The following is a 22,309-nucleotide window of genomic DNA, read 5'->3' as shown; positions in this document are numbered from 1 at the left end:
TCTAGAGGTACCAGAATTTATTTCGTAGTTACAGAATTGATTTTATACCTACATAGAATTTTCCATCACTGGAAACCTCTAAGAGCTTTATAAACCAGGACTGAATTTTATCTCCTGGTTATAGGAAACATACAGCTGCTGTTTTCAAAACCCTGGTCCAATTTCTACTGAGTGTCTCCTTGGAACAAAGGTCAGTCACTGCTTTTGCAATGTATCATCTGAAGTATCATGTGCTGGTCCAATGAGGTCCTCTCCCATCCTCTGGTCTAATCCTCCTACCTGTGTATTACTTTCTACATGTTCCTTTCTTAGCTAGTGGAATAAAGGAAATCTGATCAAATTTCTAAGGGGGAAATACTGAATGTGTGAATAAAAATAATAAAATTAGATTGATTGTGGTGGACCCGGATTTTGTCCAGAAATGTTAGTGGTATTAGTTTTAGAAACCAGTGAAATAATAGTAATTTTAAAATCTTTTCAAATAAAATCTTACAGCGAAATTAAACATTTTTACTGAAATTGGAAAATAACATATTATTATGTAGTCCCACAATTCTGAAAGCAATGTTATATAACCTTTAGTTGCAGTTTTAAAGTATTTATTTATGGTACTCACCACTGACCTACTCTCGTCTTACCATCATTTTTTAGGCAACATTTATTTCCACAGCAGCCCTTCTTCCATGAGTAGAGAGGTTTGTACTTTTATTATAGCTAAAGTGCAAGTATAGCTTTGCCAGGACAAAGTAATTAGATCAACACAGACCTGATCTAGCCTAATGATGACAAAGCTATGCGACTGAAGTGCATGCTCCTTTCCTCCTGGGAAACCTAAAACCCACAGAGGTGTTGCTGCAGGTAAATATGTCTTAGATGCTTTTCAGCTTCATTGTTCACTGATCTATTTGCCATTACTGAAAGAAGATGTCATGGGAGGGAATTTAAAGCATTTTTTGGAGACCGGGCAGCACAGAACTGGCCTGATTTTGTTTTTCTGAAGTTACTCGGCACTGCAGATCTCTAAATAAATATAAAGTCACTCACAATCAAACAGGCAAGCAAGAAATGACAAGTGTTTTGGCAGTGCTCAAAATACTTTGAGGTATTTTTAGCATATTTCTGAGTCGTATTAGCTTAACCTGTAATAGAATATAAATGAGCCCATATGGCAGAGATGTAATTATGTTCCATGTGAGAAATCCCTGTGGTAGATTTGGGGAAAAAAACTCACTACATGTGCCTTCTGGAGGGCACGATTTACACATGATTACCTACTCATTTGCATTGAGAAGAATATGAAGTAACACAATGCTAACAACACGGTAATGAAAAGGGCAAGCAAAGACTCCAGATCCCTGGGGGTGCTGATCCCTCTGACTGACATCCAGTTAGGAGCAGGGAATTCGTCCCTTTAGGGAGTACATTTTATGAAGCGATCTTTGATTATGTGGGCACAGTAATCACGAGTCTTAATTATTATTACTGTGAGAGAATGGGCTACAAATCTCCAGGGAACATCTCTGTCACAGCTACTTTGCTGGCGAATGCTGAAAATTAGTGTTTTCCCAAGGATCATTTTCATTCCAACCTGATATTTAGCTGAAGTTTCTTTGACTACTAGTCATGAAACATTAAATATAGATTAGAGGCAGAGAGATGTTGAAAGTTAAAATTCACCGGAGGTGCACACCCGTGCACTTGAGAGACAACCCCAAATGTTGTCCAGATGTTGTAGCAACAAGGCTAAGGGTTCCCAAGCTGCGGCATGGCCACAACAGAGGAGAAAGTGGATGTTTAGCATTCCACTGGCCTTCTGTTTAGTTTACTTGTAGTGTATTAATTTAGCAGAAAGTCCTAACAGCCTGTTAGTGGTAGATGTTACCAAGTGTACGCTACCCTGAAAGAATGAAGAAATTCTTTTATAGCAATAAGGGGAGTAATTCAAAGCATGTAATTGATTTTCCACATTTTCAAACTGTGATAAGACTAAGCTTTAGCAGCAGAAACATGTGTTTGCAGTTTTGTCAATGTTCTTCAATGAATAAAAAAAAAAAAATAGGAACCTATAAGTTATTGGTTAGACCGTTAACATGCATTGGGCATTTCAGTGGCTATTGAAGCACTTGCCAAAAGCACGTCATCTTCTCAACAGATTCAGAGGTGGTAGGGATTGGGTTTTGCCACAGGACATGTTTTTGTGATTATCTAAAATCATGCTTTTCCAGGAGGAACACGGCAGAAGAACATCAAGGCTTTCTTAACAAGCTATTGTCACGTTTATGTGCTGTCCTCCTTTATGTCTTCCATCCTTTTTACTCCAGAGGGGCTGAGTGGTGCCAGGGCAGGGCTCATGTGTTTGCTCACTCTTGCAGCATTTCTATCTACCTGCTGAGCAGTGCAGCTTCCAACAGTCATGCTACTGCCCCCAGTCTTCCCACCAATTGTTAGGGTGCTCTCTGGGACTCCTCATAAACCTCCCTGATGATGTCCAACAAAGGAACTCAGAGCAGAACCATCCAAGCAATTTCCAAATGCCACAGCAATGCACTCACTGCAGGATGCCTGGAGAAGGCTCAGGTCAACTCCTCCAGCTGTCACTGACAGATAGAGTTTAAGTCCAGAAGTAACATTTAGAATTATTTAACCCAGTCTTTTGCCTCAAACCAGACACAGAATTGTATCAGTAATAGCTGCACCAAATGTAACAATTTGAAGGTGTGTAAGAGCTTATCTTTTGGGAAGGTAGCTCGTCTGGATTTAAACTCTCCAAGTAATAGAGCTTCCACTGAAACCTTTGGATGTTTCTCTCATTCAGCAGTTTTAATGTTAAAAGTCTGTGCTTGTTTCCGTATTAACCATGTCAAAACTAATCAGTGGATTTCAGAAAGGTTTTTGGGTTCTCCTGGCACCAGAAAGAAGATAGCACAGAGTGCAAGGGCCAAACTAAAGGGCCAAGCATCAGGCACTTGTCATGATGCTTTGAAAAGAGGTCACCTGCTCTTCGGAAACAGGTCACCTATGTGTCCTCTGAAAGTTTACAATTTCAGTCTTCTTCTCATCTTGCATTAGGAGAAACCTTGGATGTTTAGTAGTTCCTCTGTGAAAAAAAGAGGACACATCCTCAGAATAACCTATTTATCAGGATACACAAGGGAGATACAGAAAATCCGAGCCCTATTCCCACTCTCTCAACCTTAGAACAGTCATGTGGACACAGACTTTAAGTCCCAGTGGGTATGCTAAATCCTGAACTGCAGTCTCACTCTGTTTGCATTTCAGTGAATACTTGTGCAGAGCAATACAGGGCTAAGATGGAGACACTCACTGGGGGTCACTGGAGGAGACAAAGTTTCCAGTGGCTGAGGGAGTTATGGTGGAGAAAAAAACAGAGATTCATGTCCCCACCTGTCATTTGCCTCGATTATCATGCTAGAAGACTTGCCAAAGTGAGAAGGAAACAGCTTGGAGGGATGCCTGCCCACAGCCAGAAGGGAAAAGGGTGTTTGCAGTATGGGGGTAAGGAAACCATCTTCTGGCATGGGAAGGAGTTGGCAAGGACGACTGAGAATCAAACAGGGCAACAGTAGAGGGGAGGGGGGAAATCCTCAAAGACTAGAAGCAAGCTGGTTCATGTTTACTCCCTCAGGACAGTGCAGAGCATCCCCCACAGTGGATGACTTCATAGGTTTGAAACCAGGTAAATGAGCTTCAGAGATCAGGAAATGGGGATACGAGACCCATTAACTGAAGTCTAAAGGTTTGAGTTTGGCAGTAACTACGGAAGTTTGTCACCACCTCTTTACCATTGGGTGCAAGGTAGCGGCAGCTGATGATCTTGCGTGGCTTCCTCATGGACAAATATGCAGCAGAGGTCAGCATCTAAACCAAAGCAGGTGCTTGTGGTTATGGCCTGGACATGGAGGAAAGGGGACAATAGAGGGAAGGAGTCCCTCTGAGCCTCCACAGGCAGGCACAGTTCTTCTGGAACCAGGGGCAATGCACACCATGGTGGGGAATGCATTCAGGGTGCTGTGCTCTTCCAGCACAAAGAGGGTTCTTAAAACATACGAAGTATATTCAGTGGCTGAGTGACATGCTTGCTGCTCCCTTCACCATAGAAACCACTGTATTTGTAGAGTCACAAGGCTTTTCTTCTATAAAACAGTAAGACCAAAAAGGTAAAAAAAGGGTGCATTCATTCTGCTATTTAATATGACAACCTAGGTGAAGCAGAAAAACAAACAAAATCCCAAATGGTTGTTCCATCCCATCCCTCCTCTATATGTGCTTCCTCCTTTTCAAAAGCTATGCACAGGCAAAACAAAGCAGGAAAAGGGTTACCTTCCCTGGGGCCGTTTGCAGTGACCACTGTAGGCACTGCTGTTTACATGGATACATTGCCAGTGGCTGAACGCAAGGGCTCAGCTCCAGTTCTTTGCAAATAGTTGTGAAAAGTGCAAAGAAATACCATGGACCATGCAAGGCTCCTGTCATGGGGACAATGGGACTTGAGGGTACTCAGCTTCAAACACAACCAACCCGTTGATGATCTCAGCTCTTACTGGTTTCTACTCTCAATTTGCACTTAAGAACTCCAAACAGAGCTCTCATACAACACCACCGCTCAACAGACAGCAGATTTATTTTGACTGTTTCAAAGCCTTATTTTTGTTTTGCTGTTGTTTGGAATATAATCTTTTCTAAAAAGAGAAAGAAAAAAGGGAAAAGATACAGGAGCTGTGTGTGCTTCACTGCAAATGCTGCTGATGTAATTCTCTTTGAAGTGAGCAGCAAAACTCCTTTGGAAGGTTAATGAGAACAGGATCAGGCCCTCCATACTGAACTTGCACTGAGAGCAGATAAGATCTTGAATCGTTCAGAGCCAAGCATGTTATTTGTGCAACATGGGCAGGCTGAGTCAATCTCTGAATATTTTTAATGGGTGTCAACATGAAGTGTTAATTCCACAGGTTACGTTGTTTTGCAGTTTGCCTGTGCCTGCTCTCCAGGCTGCCTTTACCAATGGTACACATCCTCTCGCTAGCTGCAAAGAAAAAGTAATTTCCAGAACCGCTGCAAGAAAAAACACTTCTGAGAAAGTATAAAATGGAACTTTTAGAAAGAACTGGAAAAACAAATGATTGCAGAAATACCTGCTAGACATTCAGATTGTCGGCATTCACAGAAGTAGTCCCATTTCAAATAGATATTACAACTTTTTTTTTTAAAAAGGACCCTAAAATCAAAACAAGTATTCTGTAACTGATCATTTTTGAGAAACTAATCTTGATATCTTTTTTTTTTTTTTTTTTGACAAAACAGAGGAGTGAAGTACTGAAGCCACAGATGCTCAGATAATGTCTGCCCCCGGATAGTACCTATATACTCTCAATAAACAAGATCAGAAAAACACTGAGAATATTTTGAAGCATAGTGAAATGAACTCAGCACTATGAACAGCTTCTGAATGAGAAATTTTTATTTTTTACTTTCCCTTTTTCTGTTCGCAGAATCTCCATGCACTTCCTAATGCATCTTGAAGCCAAGATGAAACTACAGCCCTCCTGAGGCCAATGGGAGGCTTTGCCTTCAGCAGAACTGGGATTTTACTTTAACTGTAAAGATGTCTTAAGAAACACTGGGCCCAACTGCCTGCTTCTATGGAAAAAGTCAGCTGGAAACATAGCAAAGCCTACCACACAATTTCCTATTTGTTCTCCCCTGAGGGAAGATTTTTAATCTTGGAGTAGAAAACAGGATCCAGGGAAACCTGGCGGAAACCCTGTGGCTGCCATCTAGAGAGTGCTGGTTCTGGTTGGCCTCCCCACCTTGCCCTGCACCCCAGCCGACCACCACACACAGCCTCAGTTTTACAGCCCACTCTGCTTGACCCTCTTCTGTGAAGCAATGAAGAGGGCCTTGTCTTGTGACTCAGAAACACTCAGACAAAAAGCTGTTTCCCTACCTCCATCTTCTGTGGCCCTGGGACACGTGCTGAAGGATCTCCCCATGGTTTCTGCATGCTCTGGGAAGCCACCCCCTTCCTGCATATGAGCTATGGTGGCCTTCAACTACCCTTGGCAGGAGAGACACCAATCCTGCACAGCCATAGTTCCCAGCTCATCATCTCAAATCTGACCCATGCAGACAATCATCTCCTACTGCCTTCCCCCCAGCAGTCCCACCTCCTCCTCCTGCCTCTCTGACCTCTTCTCGCCTGCACACCACAGCCCCCTGCCTTCCCAGGCCCCCATTTCAATATCTCTCTCCCTATGTCCTCAGCATAACGCCAAGGGTGCCAGGTCCAGCAGCGTTCATCACAGTGGTCTCCCTTTGTTGCCACATGTGGGCATAGGGCTTGTACTCCCCTCCACTTGGGTATGCAAATCTTTGCCTTTGTGCCAGGAAGCAGAGGCTGCACTCAGACACCAGGTTACAGCCATCCCAGTTGCAGCTCCTAACTGGAACTAGTCAGAACTCATTTTCTTGCCTTTGCAGCTAAGCACCATTTGCTTCTGTTAATTTTATTGACAGTGAAGTGCGCAATCCTACAAAATACTAACCCCTTCAGCAGGTCGCAAAATTTCTTTCACTTCCCTCAGAATTAGAAATGTTTTTAATTAAGAAGTAAATAAATAAAACTACTTGCAGTCTTTTAAGAAGGCTTCATGCTAAGAAGTGACTAATTCCCCTCCCTGTTCACAAAAAAACAAAGTGAAGCTTTCACCATAATAGACAAAGAAGTACTGAAATGTTAACAAGCGTCATAGCAAAATATGACTTTGTGGTGACCTGTTCATCCTGTAATTTTTTTTCATTTATATAAATATTTTAAGAAGCCCACCTTGAGGATTTGTGTTGGCTTTTTTTTTTTTATCCTTTTATTTCCTCTTTAGATGCATTTGTATATGAGTAGGCTATAAATGAAACAGTCATTTTGCTGAAAGCAATCATGAAGGTGTGATTGCAACCTTTTCTTCCCAATAGAAGAAATACATAGAGCCAACTTACCATAATGGACAATAATATCTGGATTTGAACAAGTGGAAGATCCTTATTCACTCACCCTATACTCTCAGTATTATCCTTTGGGATAGTTTGTGTGCTTGTATTTAACAGTAAAACATGATTAATGAAGCTGTCAAACACATCGACAGTAAGTCACCTCCCTGTTAGGACAGCAATGATTTTGTGATGAACATGATGAATATGGCACAGGCAGTACTCAAGAATAAACTGGGATCTGAATGAGTTATATTCTGGCAATGGCTGGAGCAAGGCAACTTCCAGAGGAGTTAGCAAAAGGGCATGGGGAAGCAAACAGAAGAACAGGAGCTGCAGAAGGTCAGCCGGGCATGTTGTAATGGCACATACTGCCCATAACTTCCTCCACCGAAGGCAGGGATTAAGAGCAGCCAGGATAGCCTCCACCCTAGGTAGGTGGGGGAAAAACAAAAGAGCCAGCACATCGCTTGGGCAGCCAGGAAAATGAACCAATTCAGCATAGTCCCAGCAGTGCTGCTGCCAGGAGGACATCCACAGAGTTCCCAGAGAAACGTGAGCACTACTTCTGAGGGAGAGTGACAGTCCAGTGGCCAATGCAGCAGCAGGCATTGAACTGGTGGTGGGCAAGCTGCTGGGGGGGGATGCCAGGCTCTTGTCTTGCTCAAACAGACTGCACACTCCTGTGGCTAACAGTCCTGTCTTTAACGTGTGAAGTACTCTTGGGTGTGGTAGGAGAGGTCGAACAAGTTACTGGTAACAAAGCAATAGTAGTTAACCTAAACAAGATGACAAGTCATACAGCATAGGTGAGTCATACTGTTGGTCTCACTTAAATACAGCAGTGAGACTAGCACTGAGTCACAGAATGTAAAACAGTTACAAAAGATCTGAATTATAGAAACAAGCATGCAACAAAACAGCATCAAGACATCCCACCTGAGAGATACAGGCCACTTTCATTTTTCTTGTGATCTTTGTTCATCAAACTACTGCGTGATAAATTACTTTTAAATTTGTGCTGTAGCAAGTAATTAATATTAGCCAAGTTATACTGGAACCAGCCAAAAAAAAAAAAAAAAACAACAAACCCCCCAAAAAAAAACCAACCAAAACCCAAAAACCAAACACCCCCCCCCCCCCCCCAAATACTGTTCTCTCTCTCCCAAAGGGATCCTGGCGATACCATAAGGTGGACAAGTTCCACCTACTGTGCTGCACTATCGACACACGGTAGCCTTACATTTTAGCCTAGGGTAACACCTTATTAAACACTGCATGCAATGTTTAATTAAACAATGCAACTAGCAAAAAAAAACCCGAACCAAACCAAACCAAAACAAAAACCCACCAGCTAATTGCAAATAAAAGCCTGTCAATTCAGTATTTCTGAAGAAGTTATTTCCAAGATAGTCCATCAAAAAAACTTCACATGGCGGCTCACACAAGTCTCCCAGTGCAGCATGTTTACATTAGCTTAACTGTTATTGTGAAGTTTCCACCTTAGTGCAGTTCAATCATGTCCAGTACTTGCACACACTGCAACAAAACCTTGGCATACTGGGAAGAAGCAAGGCTTGTGGGGTCTCCACCCAGCAGCATTTCATGTGAGGTTGTTGGCTGACTGTGGGTCTTCATTAAGTGTTGTCTGAGTAGGAGACTAGAGTTTATTTGTTCAACCTCAAGATAAGCAACTTAATGCTGCTGATTTGAATGCAAACAAGGGCAAGACCTCATGCCTGGAAGACTCTCTGATGTGGTTACACTGGAAGTTTAGACTAAACACGAGTTGAGATCTGAAACACAGTTGTCATGGGTTACAAAATCAGCATGTTTTCTTTAAGTATTTTTTTGAAAAGAATTGCCCACGACTGAACTATCAAAGTAGCATTTCTTTTATCTGGAAAATGTTGCACTTGCAATTATATATTGCTTATTAAGGCCTATTTTGCTAATTCACTGAAATCTCTCCCATACGACAGAAATGATACTTGCTTGTCCATTTAGTGACCTCAAATGACTAAGTAAAGGCGTAGAGTAAATTTCAGTTGGCAAGTAGATGCAATTATGCCTTTCTTTTTTCTTACATGGCATAGTATTATCTAGTCTGGTTTAACACTCCCACTGGGCTACTCCCAAACGAATATGGGGCTCATAATGCTTGCAATGTGTCCAGGACTCAATCCTAGCATGTTTACTTTGTCCTTAAGCAGCTATTTCACATCTTAAAATGCTTGGAGACTTCTAAAAACTAAACTGTGAAAAGCAAAACCTCAGCATTAAGTCATCAAGCCTTGCTTCCTAAACCCACTAACCCATTTTTAATATTATGTTACTACTTTTTCAGAGCTGATTAAGAGCTTCAGAACAAAGCATTTCTCGGGTGACACTTCTGTAAACACAGAGGCAGCAAGGGGTTCAGTCCAAAGCAAGAAAAACAAAGTTCCCTTTCTCCATATGAGCGTGAATCATTGCCTAAGCCTTCCAGCTCAACTGATGAATAGAGGGAAGAGATTTACAAATATGCGAAACTCCTGCAGCTACAGACCCAAGAGCAACCCTCACTTCTAATGGGACCAAGCAGCTGAAAGACTTGCATTTTTTAATCAATATTTGAGTCCAGAATCCATATGACCCATTCACTCTAAGTTTGCATAACATGCAGAGCTATGATGCTCTGGGTTCAACAAGTGCAAATGACTAACAGAAATCTGAGAGAATCAAAAAGGGGGGGAACTGATACTCAGAACTGATTTTGCACAGTCCCGTAGTGCTATCATTGGAAACATCAAATATAATGCAATTCCAGTGTCTGAGCACTAGAGGGTCAATTTGTGATGAAAACACAGCCTTACCTCAGTTTCCTTATTTTTATAGGTAAACATTTAACCTCTTACTTACCACCTCTTTCGCTGTCATGAGTTTTGCTACCTGAAGCTCCTTCTGAGGCCACGTAGCACTGAGATGGAGAAGTTATGTCACACAAACGCAAACGTTTTGCAAGAGTACCCTCAATAATTTTCAACTACGTGTGTCACACCAAACCCACGATTACTTTCTCTGGTCAGCTGCAGGGTGCACGCCTTTACAGAAAGTTCACCCTGTTGGTCTGTAAGTTGTCTCTTGTAACTGGGAGCAGCAAAAGACTGACAAGGTACTAGCCCATAGCTCACTTTGAAAAATACTCATTCTATGTATATACAGCAGCCCCTTCTTTTGCCTAATTATCATTCCTTTGAATAATACAAAAGAATGCAAGTACTGTCCATTTAAATGAAAGGGATCTTCAGCACCTTCTGTAATTGTACCCCTGCCCAACAAGCAGCACTGGGATGGCAGCAGAAGGTTGGGCATCATCCAGAGGGCAGAATTCAGGCCTGCTAGATTGCAGCTTTGCCACTCAATTAAAAAAACCCCAACACTTCTACAAGTATATGCATATACCAGAATTCTGGGGCATTACTATATAAACAAACCAGAAATCCTTTTTCCTTACCAATAGGATTTGTTATGGAAATAGCATAAAATTTCATTCCAATACCACAAATTTGCCACTACATTAAAGAGCATTACTGCTACTGAAGGATGAACAGTAAATCAACATCCCCAGCTCTCCAGGATACATCCTTCTTTAGGGGAACGGTAACTCTGAGTGCCCCTTCATTTCAGGCTATAAATATATCCCATGAGAGAAAGCAAAGCTGTTGACTAAGGAACACCTTAACAAGTACTTCCAGCCCAACAAACTTTGTTATACCACCGTTTTGTTCCTACATTATTCTCCTTTTTAGGGACAAGAGAACTGGGCAATGCTACTTCTTCGTATACCAGTGCTACCTTCTCTGGTAAACATGGCACATCAGTTACACAGAGTGTGTCGTAAAAAATCCTATCTAAATTCCCCGGAGCGATGGATAGATTTGTTTTCAACAGTGAGTGAAACATTAGTGATGACGGTAATAAACCCATGCAAAAGACACCTTTGCATCATATTGAGTCTCATGTACCATTATGTGTGAGAAATAAAAGCATAAAAAAGTAGATAGCACCACAGCACTCAGCAATGACTGTGACCTTTGCAAATTACTGTCCTCTGAAAGTTCACAAAAATCAGCAAACGAAAAAGCAGGGGGTTGTTCTTTTAAATGATTTTTAAATGATCCCATTGTGCTCCCTAGTGTATTTATTAAAATAACCAAGATTGAACATGGAGCTTCAACTCTCTGCCATCTATGCAAAAAATGCCAAAGAACTGAAGGAGATCCATATCTGCTGCAAATCATGAACTGCAAATACTAACATCTTACTTCATGTAGAAATGACATTATTCATCTTTGAAATGTATTTTTTAAGAATTGGTCCTCCCATCCTTCCCATAATAAATATAAAATCTCTTATTACGAATAAATGTGCTCTCCTGTGCATATATAAATCACATACATTCAGCTGCAAGGAAACATCAGTCAAAATGGTTCAAACATAATTACGCACTGGCCAAAAAGAATTCCACTGCAACTGAAATTGAATGGCTTGTACTTCAGGTCATTAGCTGAGTGTTGACCAGTACAATTTCAAATGCTAAAATATCCCCCCCAAAAAAGGGAGGGAGTACAAAAAGAATTGAGAAAAATGTGCCAAATATCTAAGATAGTAGGAACTATGTTTATGTAAAACAAATTAAAAAATAACGAAAAACAACCCCAGTCCTCATCTCACCTCATTAGAGAAATTTTGTTGACCTTCCCTCACTTCTCTGTGGTTGTTTACGCATCACGATTTGAAAAAAGTAAACGAGCCAAAAATATTTACATCTTCCTCTAGATCTGGAGTGAAACACTGCATTAGCCTGTAACACTGGAAAACAGAAATCAAGCCTCATAATTAGCCAGTCTTTCCTAACAAAGCCATGCTTGCAGAATGGCACTTGAAACAATGAATTAGGGGGAGGAAAAAAAAAAAAGGAGGGGAAAAAAGAAGGATGTGTTGTGCTGGAAGCTTTAAGAATGCGTGTACTTCCCATAAAGCTGAAATGCTTCTATGAACATACCGTTTAACTCTGGATTAACCAAACATTCCAAATTCAGAGAAACCAAACTATTTTACTCATTAAAATATTCTGACAATATTGCAACATAGTCTGAGTGTCATTTTGAGCAGCAAGAAAATCCTTCTTTCTTTATTTTATTTTAATACGAACGAGAGAAGAAAGGCTAAGTTTGGAGAACCCTTTTCTTTAACAAAAAGGAAAAAAAAGAGAAAGAACTGGTGAGCTTCTTTCTTCTCCTGCCATATAGCAGATCTCTTCTTGGATTTCACACCACCAGCCATACCCTGTCAGAGATCTTGAACAGTTTACATTACTTCTTTTGAAGGATTAATCTAGACCGGCCCAGAGATAAAAACCCAAATGCACAATGAATTCCTACACTGAATTCCAGCTTGTTACTGTGAACTCAACATAAGAAAAGAAAAAAGGAATCCCACACATCCTGTAGTATATACACTGCTTTCACACAGTATTTGAGTTAGTCAGAGGAATACGTAAAGGGACAAGATAGTTTTTTACAAAACCTCAATTTATTTCAGAGAAATTAAAAATATGGTATTTAATATATATAAATTTCTATTCCTCTATAAATATAGATGATCTTGTGATAATGAACAGAAATAAATGCATACCAAATTCAAATAATTTTGCATTTCAGGGTATGGTAGCCATAGATAATGTTTATGAACCTAAATACAGGCATTTGTAATATAAAAAAAAGTTTAAAACAATACAATCAGGAGAGAAGCATTCTGCTGTTTTTCGTACAGAGAACTAAATATTCAAATGCATCTGTCAAAAGTTACAATTTCATTTTTAACCTTTTTTTTCTTCGTATTAACAAGCACAATCCCACACACCCAAGAGCATACAAGGCAGCAGATATACTGCACACACAGTATCTTATCCTTGCAGTATGCACTGTTATTACTGTACCGAAAGAAAAGTGGGGGGAGGGAAGACAGCAGAGGCTCTTTAAGGTCTCACTTCCCACCATCCCGTGCTTAAAACATTCTGGTTTTCTGTTTTCCCTTTCTTTGTTTTTACTACTGGCAAAAATCATCACACCCTCATAGCGTGTAATCAATTAAATGCCAATGAATTAAAATTCAGGGGAATGGCAATGGCTCCAACGTTTACCAAACGCAGAGCCAGCATATGGATATAAGGGGGGGGGGGGGAATGATGGAAAGAAGAATCAGAACGGTGCGTTTTATTCAGCTGAAGCTCTTTTTAGCGAGCCCGTATTTCCTGATCCTGCTAAGCCCCGCCAACAGCAGCCTGGCGGGGACGGGAGGCGCTGGGAGCACCCGTAGGGAGTCCCGGAGAGCACCGACCGCGGCCCCACTCCGCCAGCCCCATCTACGGCCTTGCGACCGAAAAGTGGGCTTAAAAATACAAAAACCAACACAAAACAACACACGAAGAGGGAAGTTCGGTGCACCAATGTCCCCATCCACCTCCTAAGCCATCGGGCGTGCTACAGGTGCAGACGCTGTTAAACCTCAACTCTTAACGACAAGAACAGGCCAACTCCTCTCAAACTATGTGGTGCGTTTAAATAAATCTTATCAAATTGTTAGCGGGTAGCTGGCGGGCAATGCCCCTCACCTCGGGCACTGCGGGGAGGCTCCCGCTGCGGGCACACCTCCGGGCAGGGTTTCTAACCCCCCTCCCTCCAAAAGCTCCCGCCCGGGTCAGCGGGGCTCGGCCTCGCCGCAGCCGGCCGAGGCGAGGCGAAGGGAAGCGCCGTCCCTGCGCCGGTTCCGCCGTGCGAGGCCAAGCGGGGTCCGTCCCCCCCGACACGGGGCCGGGCGGGAAGCGGCACTCCCTCAGCACCTCCTCCACCGCTACATACTTCGGGCAGGCCGGGCCCGCGGCCTGCGCCCAGCCCGCGGCAGGCGGCGCCCCCGACAGCGGCCTCGGGCCGGGCCCTGCTGCTGCTCACGCAACTCCGAGCAAAGCCATTACAAAACCTGCCGGTGTGGGGAGAAAAGGGGGTGTTTTGGTTTCTCTTACCGGCAGTTCTTCCCATCCTGCGTAATGAAATAAAAACCCAACGCCTTCTTTTCTTTAAATAAAAAAAAAAGGGGGGGGGAGGAAGCAAAACCGGCAAACGGGTTAAAAGTGTCCTAAATAATTAAAAAAAAGTGAGATTTTTGTAATTTAAATACAAATATACTTACAAAATCTTACAGAGGCTATTTACATCCCTCTCCCCCAACCTGACAGTGCGTTCAGTTCCTAAAGGAGACCGCCCGAGCGGAGCGGGGACGGCAGAGCCCATCGGCCCCAGACACGAGGCCATCCCCAAAGTTTGCCCAGGCTGGATAAGGAGCCGCTTCCCAGGGCAGAGCCCCGGTCCTCCGGCTGGCTGCCCGCCTGCCATCCCCCAGTCCTGGTGGGCAGTGGTCTCAGACGGTGGTCTCGCCCTGCTTGCTGTTGGTGAGCCTGGTGTAAAACTTCCTCCAGGAGTTCAGGGTTTTCCCGGACCAGATCCAGAAGCCTGAGGTGATGCCCACGATTAAGGTCATGAGATACTTGATCATAAAGACAGTGAAGTCGGGGCTCATGGGCGGGTGGTGGCTGCTGTGGTTGTTGGGACAGGGGATGGCATAGCTCTTGCAGCTCTGTGTGACCCAGCTCCTCTCCCACTGTTCCCTAAAAGCTTGCTCGTAAAAATAGCAGGCAATGACAATGGTGGCTGGCACCGTGTAAAGGACACTGAAGATGCCTATCCTCACCATGAGCTTCTCCAGCTTCTCTGTCTTGGTGCCGTCATGCTTCATGATGGTCCGGATCCTGAAGAGGGACACAAAGCCAGCCAGCAGGAAGGAGGTGCCGATGAACAGGTAGACGAACAAGGGGGCCAGAACGAAGCCCCGCAGGGCATCCACGTTGTTGATGCCCACAAAGCAGACGCCGCTGAGGACGTCCCCATCCACCTGCCCCAAGGCCAGGATGGTGATGGTCTTGATGGCTGGTACAGCCCAGGCGGCCAGGTGGAAGTACTGGGAGTTGGCCTCAATGGCCTCATGGCCCCACTTCATGCCGGCAGCCAGGAACCAGGTGAGGGAGAGGATGACCCACCAGATGGAGCTGGCCATGCCGAAGAAGTAGAGCATCATGAAGAGTATGGTGCAGCCCTCCCGCTTCGTGCCCTGCGCCACAGTGCGGGAGCCATCCTCAGCGAAGCGCTCGTTGCAGACCACCCTCTCCTCCAGAAGGAAGCCAGCGATGTAGGCCACGGCCACTGCCGTGTAGCAGCCCGAGAGGAAGATGATGGGCCGCTCAGGGTAGCTGAACCGCTTCATGTCCACCAGGTAGGTGAGGACAGTGAAGAGGGTGGAGGCGCAGCAGAGCACTGACCAGATGCCGATCCAGGTGCGGGAGAAGCGCAGCTCCTCTGGTCCGAAGTACATGAGACCGTAGAGGCGGCCGGGCTCGCAGGGCGCCCCGCAGTCCTTCTCCCCCAGGAAGCGGTAGTTCAGGTAGGAGGGCACCTTCAGCGCCCGCGGGCAGGAGAAGCGCCCGCGGGGCTCGCCGTGCCCCGCGCCCCCGGTGCCGCCGCCGGTGCCCCCGCGGTGGGGATTGCTGGTCCAGCTCTCGGGGCGCAGGGCGGGCGTGGGGGTGCCGCGCTCGGAGGCGTTCTGCCCCACGCAGAGCTCGCCGGCCCCGTGCACCGGGAACTTCTCGCAGCGCAGCGTGTCGGGCCACTGGAAGCCGAACTTATTCATGAGGGCCTCGCAGCCCTGGCGGGCCCGCTCGCAGAGGGAGCGGCAGGGCGGCAGGGCCTGCTCCAGCACGGTGCACACCGGCGCGTACATGGAGCAGAGGAAGAACTTGAGCTCGGCCGAGCACTGCACCTTCACCAGCGGGTAGAACTGGTGCACCTCCAGTCCCGCGTCCTCCTGGTTGGTGTGGCCCAGCAGGTTGGGCATGATGGTCTGGTTGTAGGCGATGTCTGTGCAGAGCGGGATGGAGATGGGCTGGCAGTAGCCGTGGTCCGGAATGGAGATGCCCCGCTCGCCGTTGTCCTGCGGCGCCGGCGGCTGGCCCCCGGCCGGCAGCGCCGCCGCCCACAGCACCAGCAGCACCGGCAGCGGCAGCCGCGGGCACCGGCCACCGCCCGGCCGCCGCCCGCCGCCAACTGCCCCGCCGCCGCTCGCCGCCGGCCTGCGCCGCTCGGCCATGCTCAGTCGGTGCCGCCTGCCCGGTCGAGCTCCCGCCGTCCCACCGCCGCTGCCGCTGCTGCTCCTCCCGGCCCGAACTTGCGACTCATGAAGGGAGCGGCGGGCAGGGACGGGGCAGCCCCGGCCGCCACTCGCGCGGCTGCGGCGCGCAGCTCTGCCCGCTCCGGCGGCAGCGCCCGCCGCGCCTCCAACTACCGCCACCGCCTCCGCCGCCGCCGCCGCCGCCTGACCATTTGTGCCGGCCCCTCGAGCCCGCGCCCCTCGCCTCGCCGCGCCGCGCCGCGCTCCCTCCGACCGGTTTCCAGGCGCCCCGCAGTCTGCCTTTCACCGGGAGGGAGGAGCCTTGAAACCGACGCCGAACTTTCCTGCGTAAGGGACCGTCTCCCAACGCCTCACCCGGGGGCGGGCGCAGGCGGGCGCGGGGCTGCCCCGCGCCGCGCACAAAGGCGAAGGCGGCGGAGGAAGGGGAGGGATGGGGGGAAGAGGGGCCCCGTGACGGGGAGGCAGTGATGGGGGGCCGGGGCGACCGTGCCTTTTTGGTCGGCACCGTGTCGGTCACGGCTGTCCCGGGGGCCGGGTTTGGATTTGGAGACGATAGCTAAGGCCACTGAAGTGCGCATCCCGGCGGAGCGCAGGGTTCTCTCCCGGCGGAAGGGCAGCGGGGCTCGTTGCGGCCGCGTGCGCAGCCGGCAAGGGCTGGGGGTTGAGAGGGCGATATTTGTCCCATAGCGAAGGGCAGGGTTGGCGGGGGGGGGAAGTCGGGGAAGGGGGGCACTGGGCAGCCGGGAGCGTCTTCTTGGGACCGAGATGCAGAGGACGTGTTTATCGCAATAACTTTGGGCGCGGGCAGGAGCGGCAGCGGTTTGAAGGCAGAGACCGCGGTGTTACCACTGACACACGCAACCGATGATGTGCGAGTGGCCCAAACTCGCCTCCCGTCAGAGACGCCTGAAGTACCTCGCTGCTGAGTTATTGTCGGTATTTTATGTGCGACTTCCTCCTATCACATCTACAGCAGCAGCCTGAGACATGAAAATCATCACAACAGGGCTTTCTGATTCCCCTTCCTCCCTTTGCCCAGTGGGCAGCTATTCCAGCTGAATTCAAGATGAACACTTCTTGACTTGTGAATACCTCCCATCAGGTTCTTGAAACACTTGCTATATTCTGGGGAGGGGGTGAGTGGGCACACAGTGACAGCCAGCAGTGGTCATCTCTGCACGTCTAAAGCCCCACGGCTCACACAGATTGGAGGTCCTGTTGGATCATTCCCAAATATGTCGCTTGGAAAAATGATGGAGGCTGAATGGGGGATTTACTGTACTTGGTGGAATTCAATAAGAATAATAAACTGTGCTCCTGGAGAGCAAGAGGAGGAGAATCCCGCCATGTTCTCCAAACATGCAGTAACCAAGCCACTGCATTGTGCACGTGAATGTCCTCATATTTGACTGAAACTTCTCTGGCCAGCTGTCTTCCTTCGCTGCAGCATGCTCCCACCCTTTCCATGTTATTCCCTAATGAGCTGCAAAAATCCATTAGGAGTACGACAAGCCCAGCATTTATTTCTAGCTGTCACAGGTGGCAAGGGTTAATAAAAGACATCCGTATTTCTTGGATAGCTACAGATAAAATTTGGACCGTACTATTTAGGCCACTTCCTCCCAGCAGTGCTGTCCCACATTCAAACTAATTAGTAGCAAGATCTATGCTGTGTAACAATGGCAGGAGCAGGATCATGTTTAGAAATGGTACAATCTTAAATGTGCCAATTGCTGATGTCCTCGTTTACTGAGGCTCATAGAGTTCTGTGAAGAACTCTCTTCTCAGAGGACCGCAGTTCAAAATGATATGCACAAGTTATAATCTTTTTCCATCTTCTGCTGAAAAAAAAGTTTGATTCCTTGCATGTTGTATTTACAGTTTTAAGCCTCAGATATTCTTCTTCAGATCTACATCAGTAATTAAAATTACTAGCTCCTTTCTAGCACAAAACCTAATTTATATTCAGCCCTAAATTACAGTATTGTTTTCCTATTCATCCTAAAACAATTGGAACACTGGATCTTTAGATAGGAACAAGTATTACACATGCTCTTTCTCACAGAAGATGAGTGTAAATTTCTAACTAGTCTCAGGAAGCATCCATGGCTTTCTGCCTGTGGTCTCCAGACCTGGGGATGCATCACACAATCCAGGAAAGGTAATTAAGATGCTTAAGTCCATCATCAGTTGGCTGAAATTGTGTCACTGGGGTCTGCATTTGAGGTGTTTAGAAATACTTCTAAAACTGAAAAACATTGGAAAGTCACTGTTCTAAGTTGCTGTGTGCAAAAAGCCAGAAGATTGTTCTAGGAGAAAGATCAGTGTACACAGGACAAGGTTTGCATATGTCGATAATAGCTTTTTTCAGACCAACTGGTATAGAAGGAAAAGTAGACAGCTCTCTGGGCTATTTCTTTTGTTCTGAAGCAGTAACTACCGAAGCTAAATGCAACTTGAGAATAACTGCTTAGAGTTTAGATAGGGATGTATCAGTCAGACCAGCTCAGAAAGAAAACGTGGAAATGGGAATGGGAATGGAGAGAGTGTTGTGGGGGGAAGAATGAGGGCTGAGAGCTGGTCAGTTCAGGAAAGTTCCTAGGACTCGCTGGTTTTAGCTGTTTAATGATTTTTCACATAACAGAAGAAAATCCTGTGTGGAAAGAATCTTCCCAGAAGCACTTGTCCTACATTTCAAGCACCCCAAACCACAAAACTCATCATTAGAAGCATAATGCTCTGTGGTCCAAAACACCAGATCAGTTAAAACTGTGCCTGAGCAAGAAAGGTAAGATGTGTTGATGCCCATCCGCTACTACAGCAATAAACACACCCTGCCATCAAACCACCATCATCTTCCAGTCTTACCTTTGCAGTTCCAGGACTGTAATGTACTTCACCCTGTGCATGCTGCCTTCCTAGTAGCTTTGCTTCTGGAAATAACCACACAGCACCAGCATGAACTCCCAGAGACCGTGTTCACAGACCAAAACACCGTGCTGTTGGTAAGGGAGTGTTTCTTACAAAACAGGACATTCTCCCTCTGCCCTTTCAGACCTGATCCTTAAGGGAAACTGCAGAACTTGTCCCGCAGAAGTGAGCATGGGAACTAGATCTCCTAACTCCACCCAACACCCCAAACCTGGGACTCAATAGAGATGCTGGTCTGATAGTACATTATCATTTCCTTCTGCTTCCACCCCCCCCACGCTTATCTCTCTCCAGATCAACAGTCGGTAAGGTAATTGTCTCACCTTTCTGCTTAGCTAATAAGTGCCCCCATTCCTATCTCCCATCTTTAACATGATTATCTCCCATCTCCCTATCTCCCATCCTTAACATGATTAACATCATTAATGTCCTCTCTGTTGTAAAGCTGCAACCTTCTTCCTTTCAGAGGAGTCTTAATAAGTATATTAGTAAATGTTAAGCAATTGTTCTTAACTGAAAGCTGCTATTTCTAACCCAAATAAAAGTTTATATGACCAAAAGTTTGTCTCATTTTTCCACCTATATGTCTTAGTCTAATAAAGTACTGCTTCTCCAGGTAACCTCAGTACTGCACATCACATCCACAAGAGACTATCACTGCCTTTTTCCTTAGGTATCCACTACAGGTGACTTGGAGAGAGGAGACTGGACTGGATGCCACCTTTGCTTGGGTCAGTACAACGGTAACCATGTTCTTACAGACAGTGTGTTCTTTAAAGCACAGGCACTCTTCCTTGCCAGGGAAATACAATACCTTCTAAAAGAAACCAAAATTTGGGCATTAAAATAGTACTCTAAAAGGAATTTCAGTTTTACTTCAAAACTGTGTGCTCATATTACTTGTTAGACTAGGCACTCTGGCAGGTGGGAAGAGTACTGAGTTTTGTCCTCGTGTGTTATATCCCAGTAGTATCCTCACTCTGCTGCTGTCCTTCAGGGTGCTGGTTTGCACTGATTTTACTTGTTACGGGAAATGCGGGACACAAATCTTCACCCGAAAAAAATTGCAGCTAAATCTAAATCTTTAATCTTGGAAAGAAACAAAGCAGAAAGTAGTTAGAATATTTTCTTATTTTCCTCTAAGTGACTGGCAGAAATAGGTTAGAGTGAATGCTTCCTTTCTGCAACATTTAGGGAAAACCTGTTTCTCTAGAGGAAATTATTTAGCTTTATCTCACAGGCCTATGTTACATACAGAGAACATAAACATAAGCACAAACTATATTTGTAGCAGGACTAGTGACCACCCAAATGAATAAAATCTGAACACAGATAATAACATAAATGTTTGTCCATCAAATTAAAGCAAAAGTTATGCTCAGATAATGAGCTTTTTAGTTGAGTCAAGATTTCATTATTTAAATGTCAAGGATTTAAAAGTAAGATCATAATACAGTGGGACAAGTTAAAAGTTGATTTTTTTTCTCATGTTGAGCATGAATCTCAGCTGATAACAGTTAACATTTTTTGGGGGGCAGGGACATTAGGTCTGGATGGAAAGAAAGGATTTTTGATAGCTCAGTAGAGGGAGGGGTTCAAGTATGTAATCTGTGGTAGTTAGCAAAGTGTATACTAAATTCATGAAGTCTCTTGGAGTGAGCTAGAGGATTCCAGATGAGATGGTACAGGTCCACATCTCAGATGGGTTTGCTCTCACTGCTGGCAGTACACATCACATCAAGTGATGCTTGTTGAAAAATCAGTACAAAGAGTGTAAATGCAGTGAAATGAAGAAGAGGTGATTAGTGTTGTACATTTTAAATTTTAAGATGAAATAAGGTACCCCCTTATGCTGCCATATTAAAGCTACCATTTATTACTGGTGATAAAATCTTTAATCCAGATAATATGCACTCATTAAACTGAGTTGTTTGACCCTGGACTACAGGGGTCCAGGTCTACAGACCAAAATTCTGAAGAAGAGAGAAGGTGTCCGGACAAGACTCACAAGCAGCTTTTACAGTTGCACAGTAATATATTTTTCACTTTGAAATATGCCAATGACAGCCATCTGCCCCAGGGCCATAAGCCACAGCATCTCATGGATTTAGTCATGCCAGAAGAAAAAAATCCTTAAAATTTAAAAGCCCATCTTGGACACTGACTATTTCTTGGAACACCTAGAAGACTCTTGGAAGTATGCCTGCGCTGACAAAAATAACAAACACATGCAGTGACTGGCAAAGAAAATCAGTAGGAGCTGAACATGAACCCTAGGCAATGGTGCAATCAGCAGCCAGAATATCTTCTGCAGTGAAGGGTCTCAAGGCTGTGCAGCCAAGTGCTCAGAAAGTCATTACAGAATCATAGAATCCTAGAATGGTTTGGGTTGGAAGAGGGCTTAAAGATCACCCGGGTCCAACTCCCTTGCCATGGGCAGGGACACCTTCCACTAGACCAGGTTGCTCAAAGCCCCGTCCAGCCTGGCCTTGAACACTGCCAGGGATGGGGCAGCCACAGCTTCTCTGGGCAACCTGTTCCAGTGACTCACCACCCTCATAGTGAAAATTGCTTCCTAATATCTAAGCTAAATCTCCCATCTCACAGTTTAAAGCCATTCCCCCTTGTTCTATCACTACATACCCTTGTAAAAAGTCCCTCTCCAGATTTCTTGGAGGCCCCCTTAAGCACTGGAAGCTGCTCTAAGGTCTCCCTGGAGCCTTCGCTTCTCCAGGTTGAACAACCCCAACTCCTTCAGCCTGTCTTCACAGAAGAGGTGCTCCAGCCTCTGATCATCTTCGTGGCCCTTCTCTGGACCCACTCCGGTGGGTCCATATCCTTCTGATGTTGAGTACTGAATGCAGTACTCCGGGTGGAATCATCTAGGTGCAGAGGCAGTGGTTATTAACAGGCATTTGACAAGATACCAAGTAATTCTCTTGCCATTGGGTGGCCCAGGTCATCTTACCCTCAAATTCATCCCAGATGCCTTTATAAGTGCCTTTCATTAATTGGCTGTATTAGTCTGTGATTGTCAGTTTAGGTAAAAATTGTACTTTTATTTTTATTTGGGGGTTGTGGGAATAAGACAAAT

At 45.4% G+C, this 22,309-nt stretch overlaps 1 protein-coding gene across 1 annotated transcript; it reads right to left on the bottom strand.

Annotated features, from left to right (window-relative positions):
- Positions 1–12,146: 12,146 nt before the first annotated feature.
- Positions 12,147–16,635, bottom strand: FZD1 (frizzled class receptor 1). Its single transcript, XM_030505459.1, has one exon. It carries the CDS (start codon positions 16,240–16,242, stop codon positions 14,464–14,466), a length of 1,779 nt encoding a protein of 592 aa, XP_030361319.1. The 5' UTR covers positions 16,243–16,635; the 3' UTR covers positions 12,147–14,463.
- Positions 16,636–22,309: the final 5,674 nt, after the last annotated feature.

The sequence above is a fragment of the Strigops habroptila genome, chromosome 1 (assembly GCF_004027225.2).
Source record: "Strigops habroptila isolate Jane chromosome 1, bStrHab1.2.pri, whole genome shotgun sequence".
NCBI classification, from domain to species: Eukaryota; Metazoa; Chordata; class Aves; order Psittaciformes; family Psittacidae; genus Strigops; species Strigops habroptila.
Note: the sequence above shows the minus strand (reverse complement) of the source record. Positions and strands in the feature narration are given on the sequence as shown.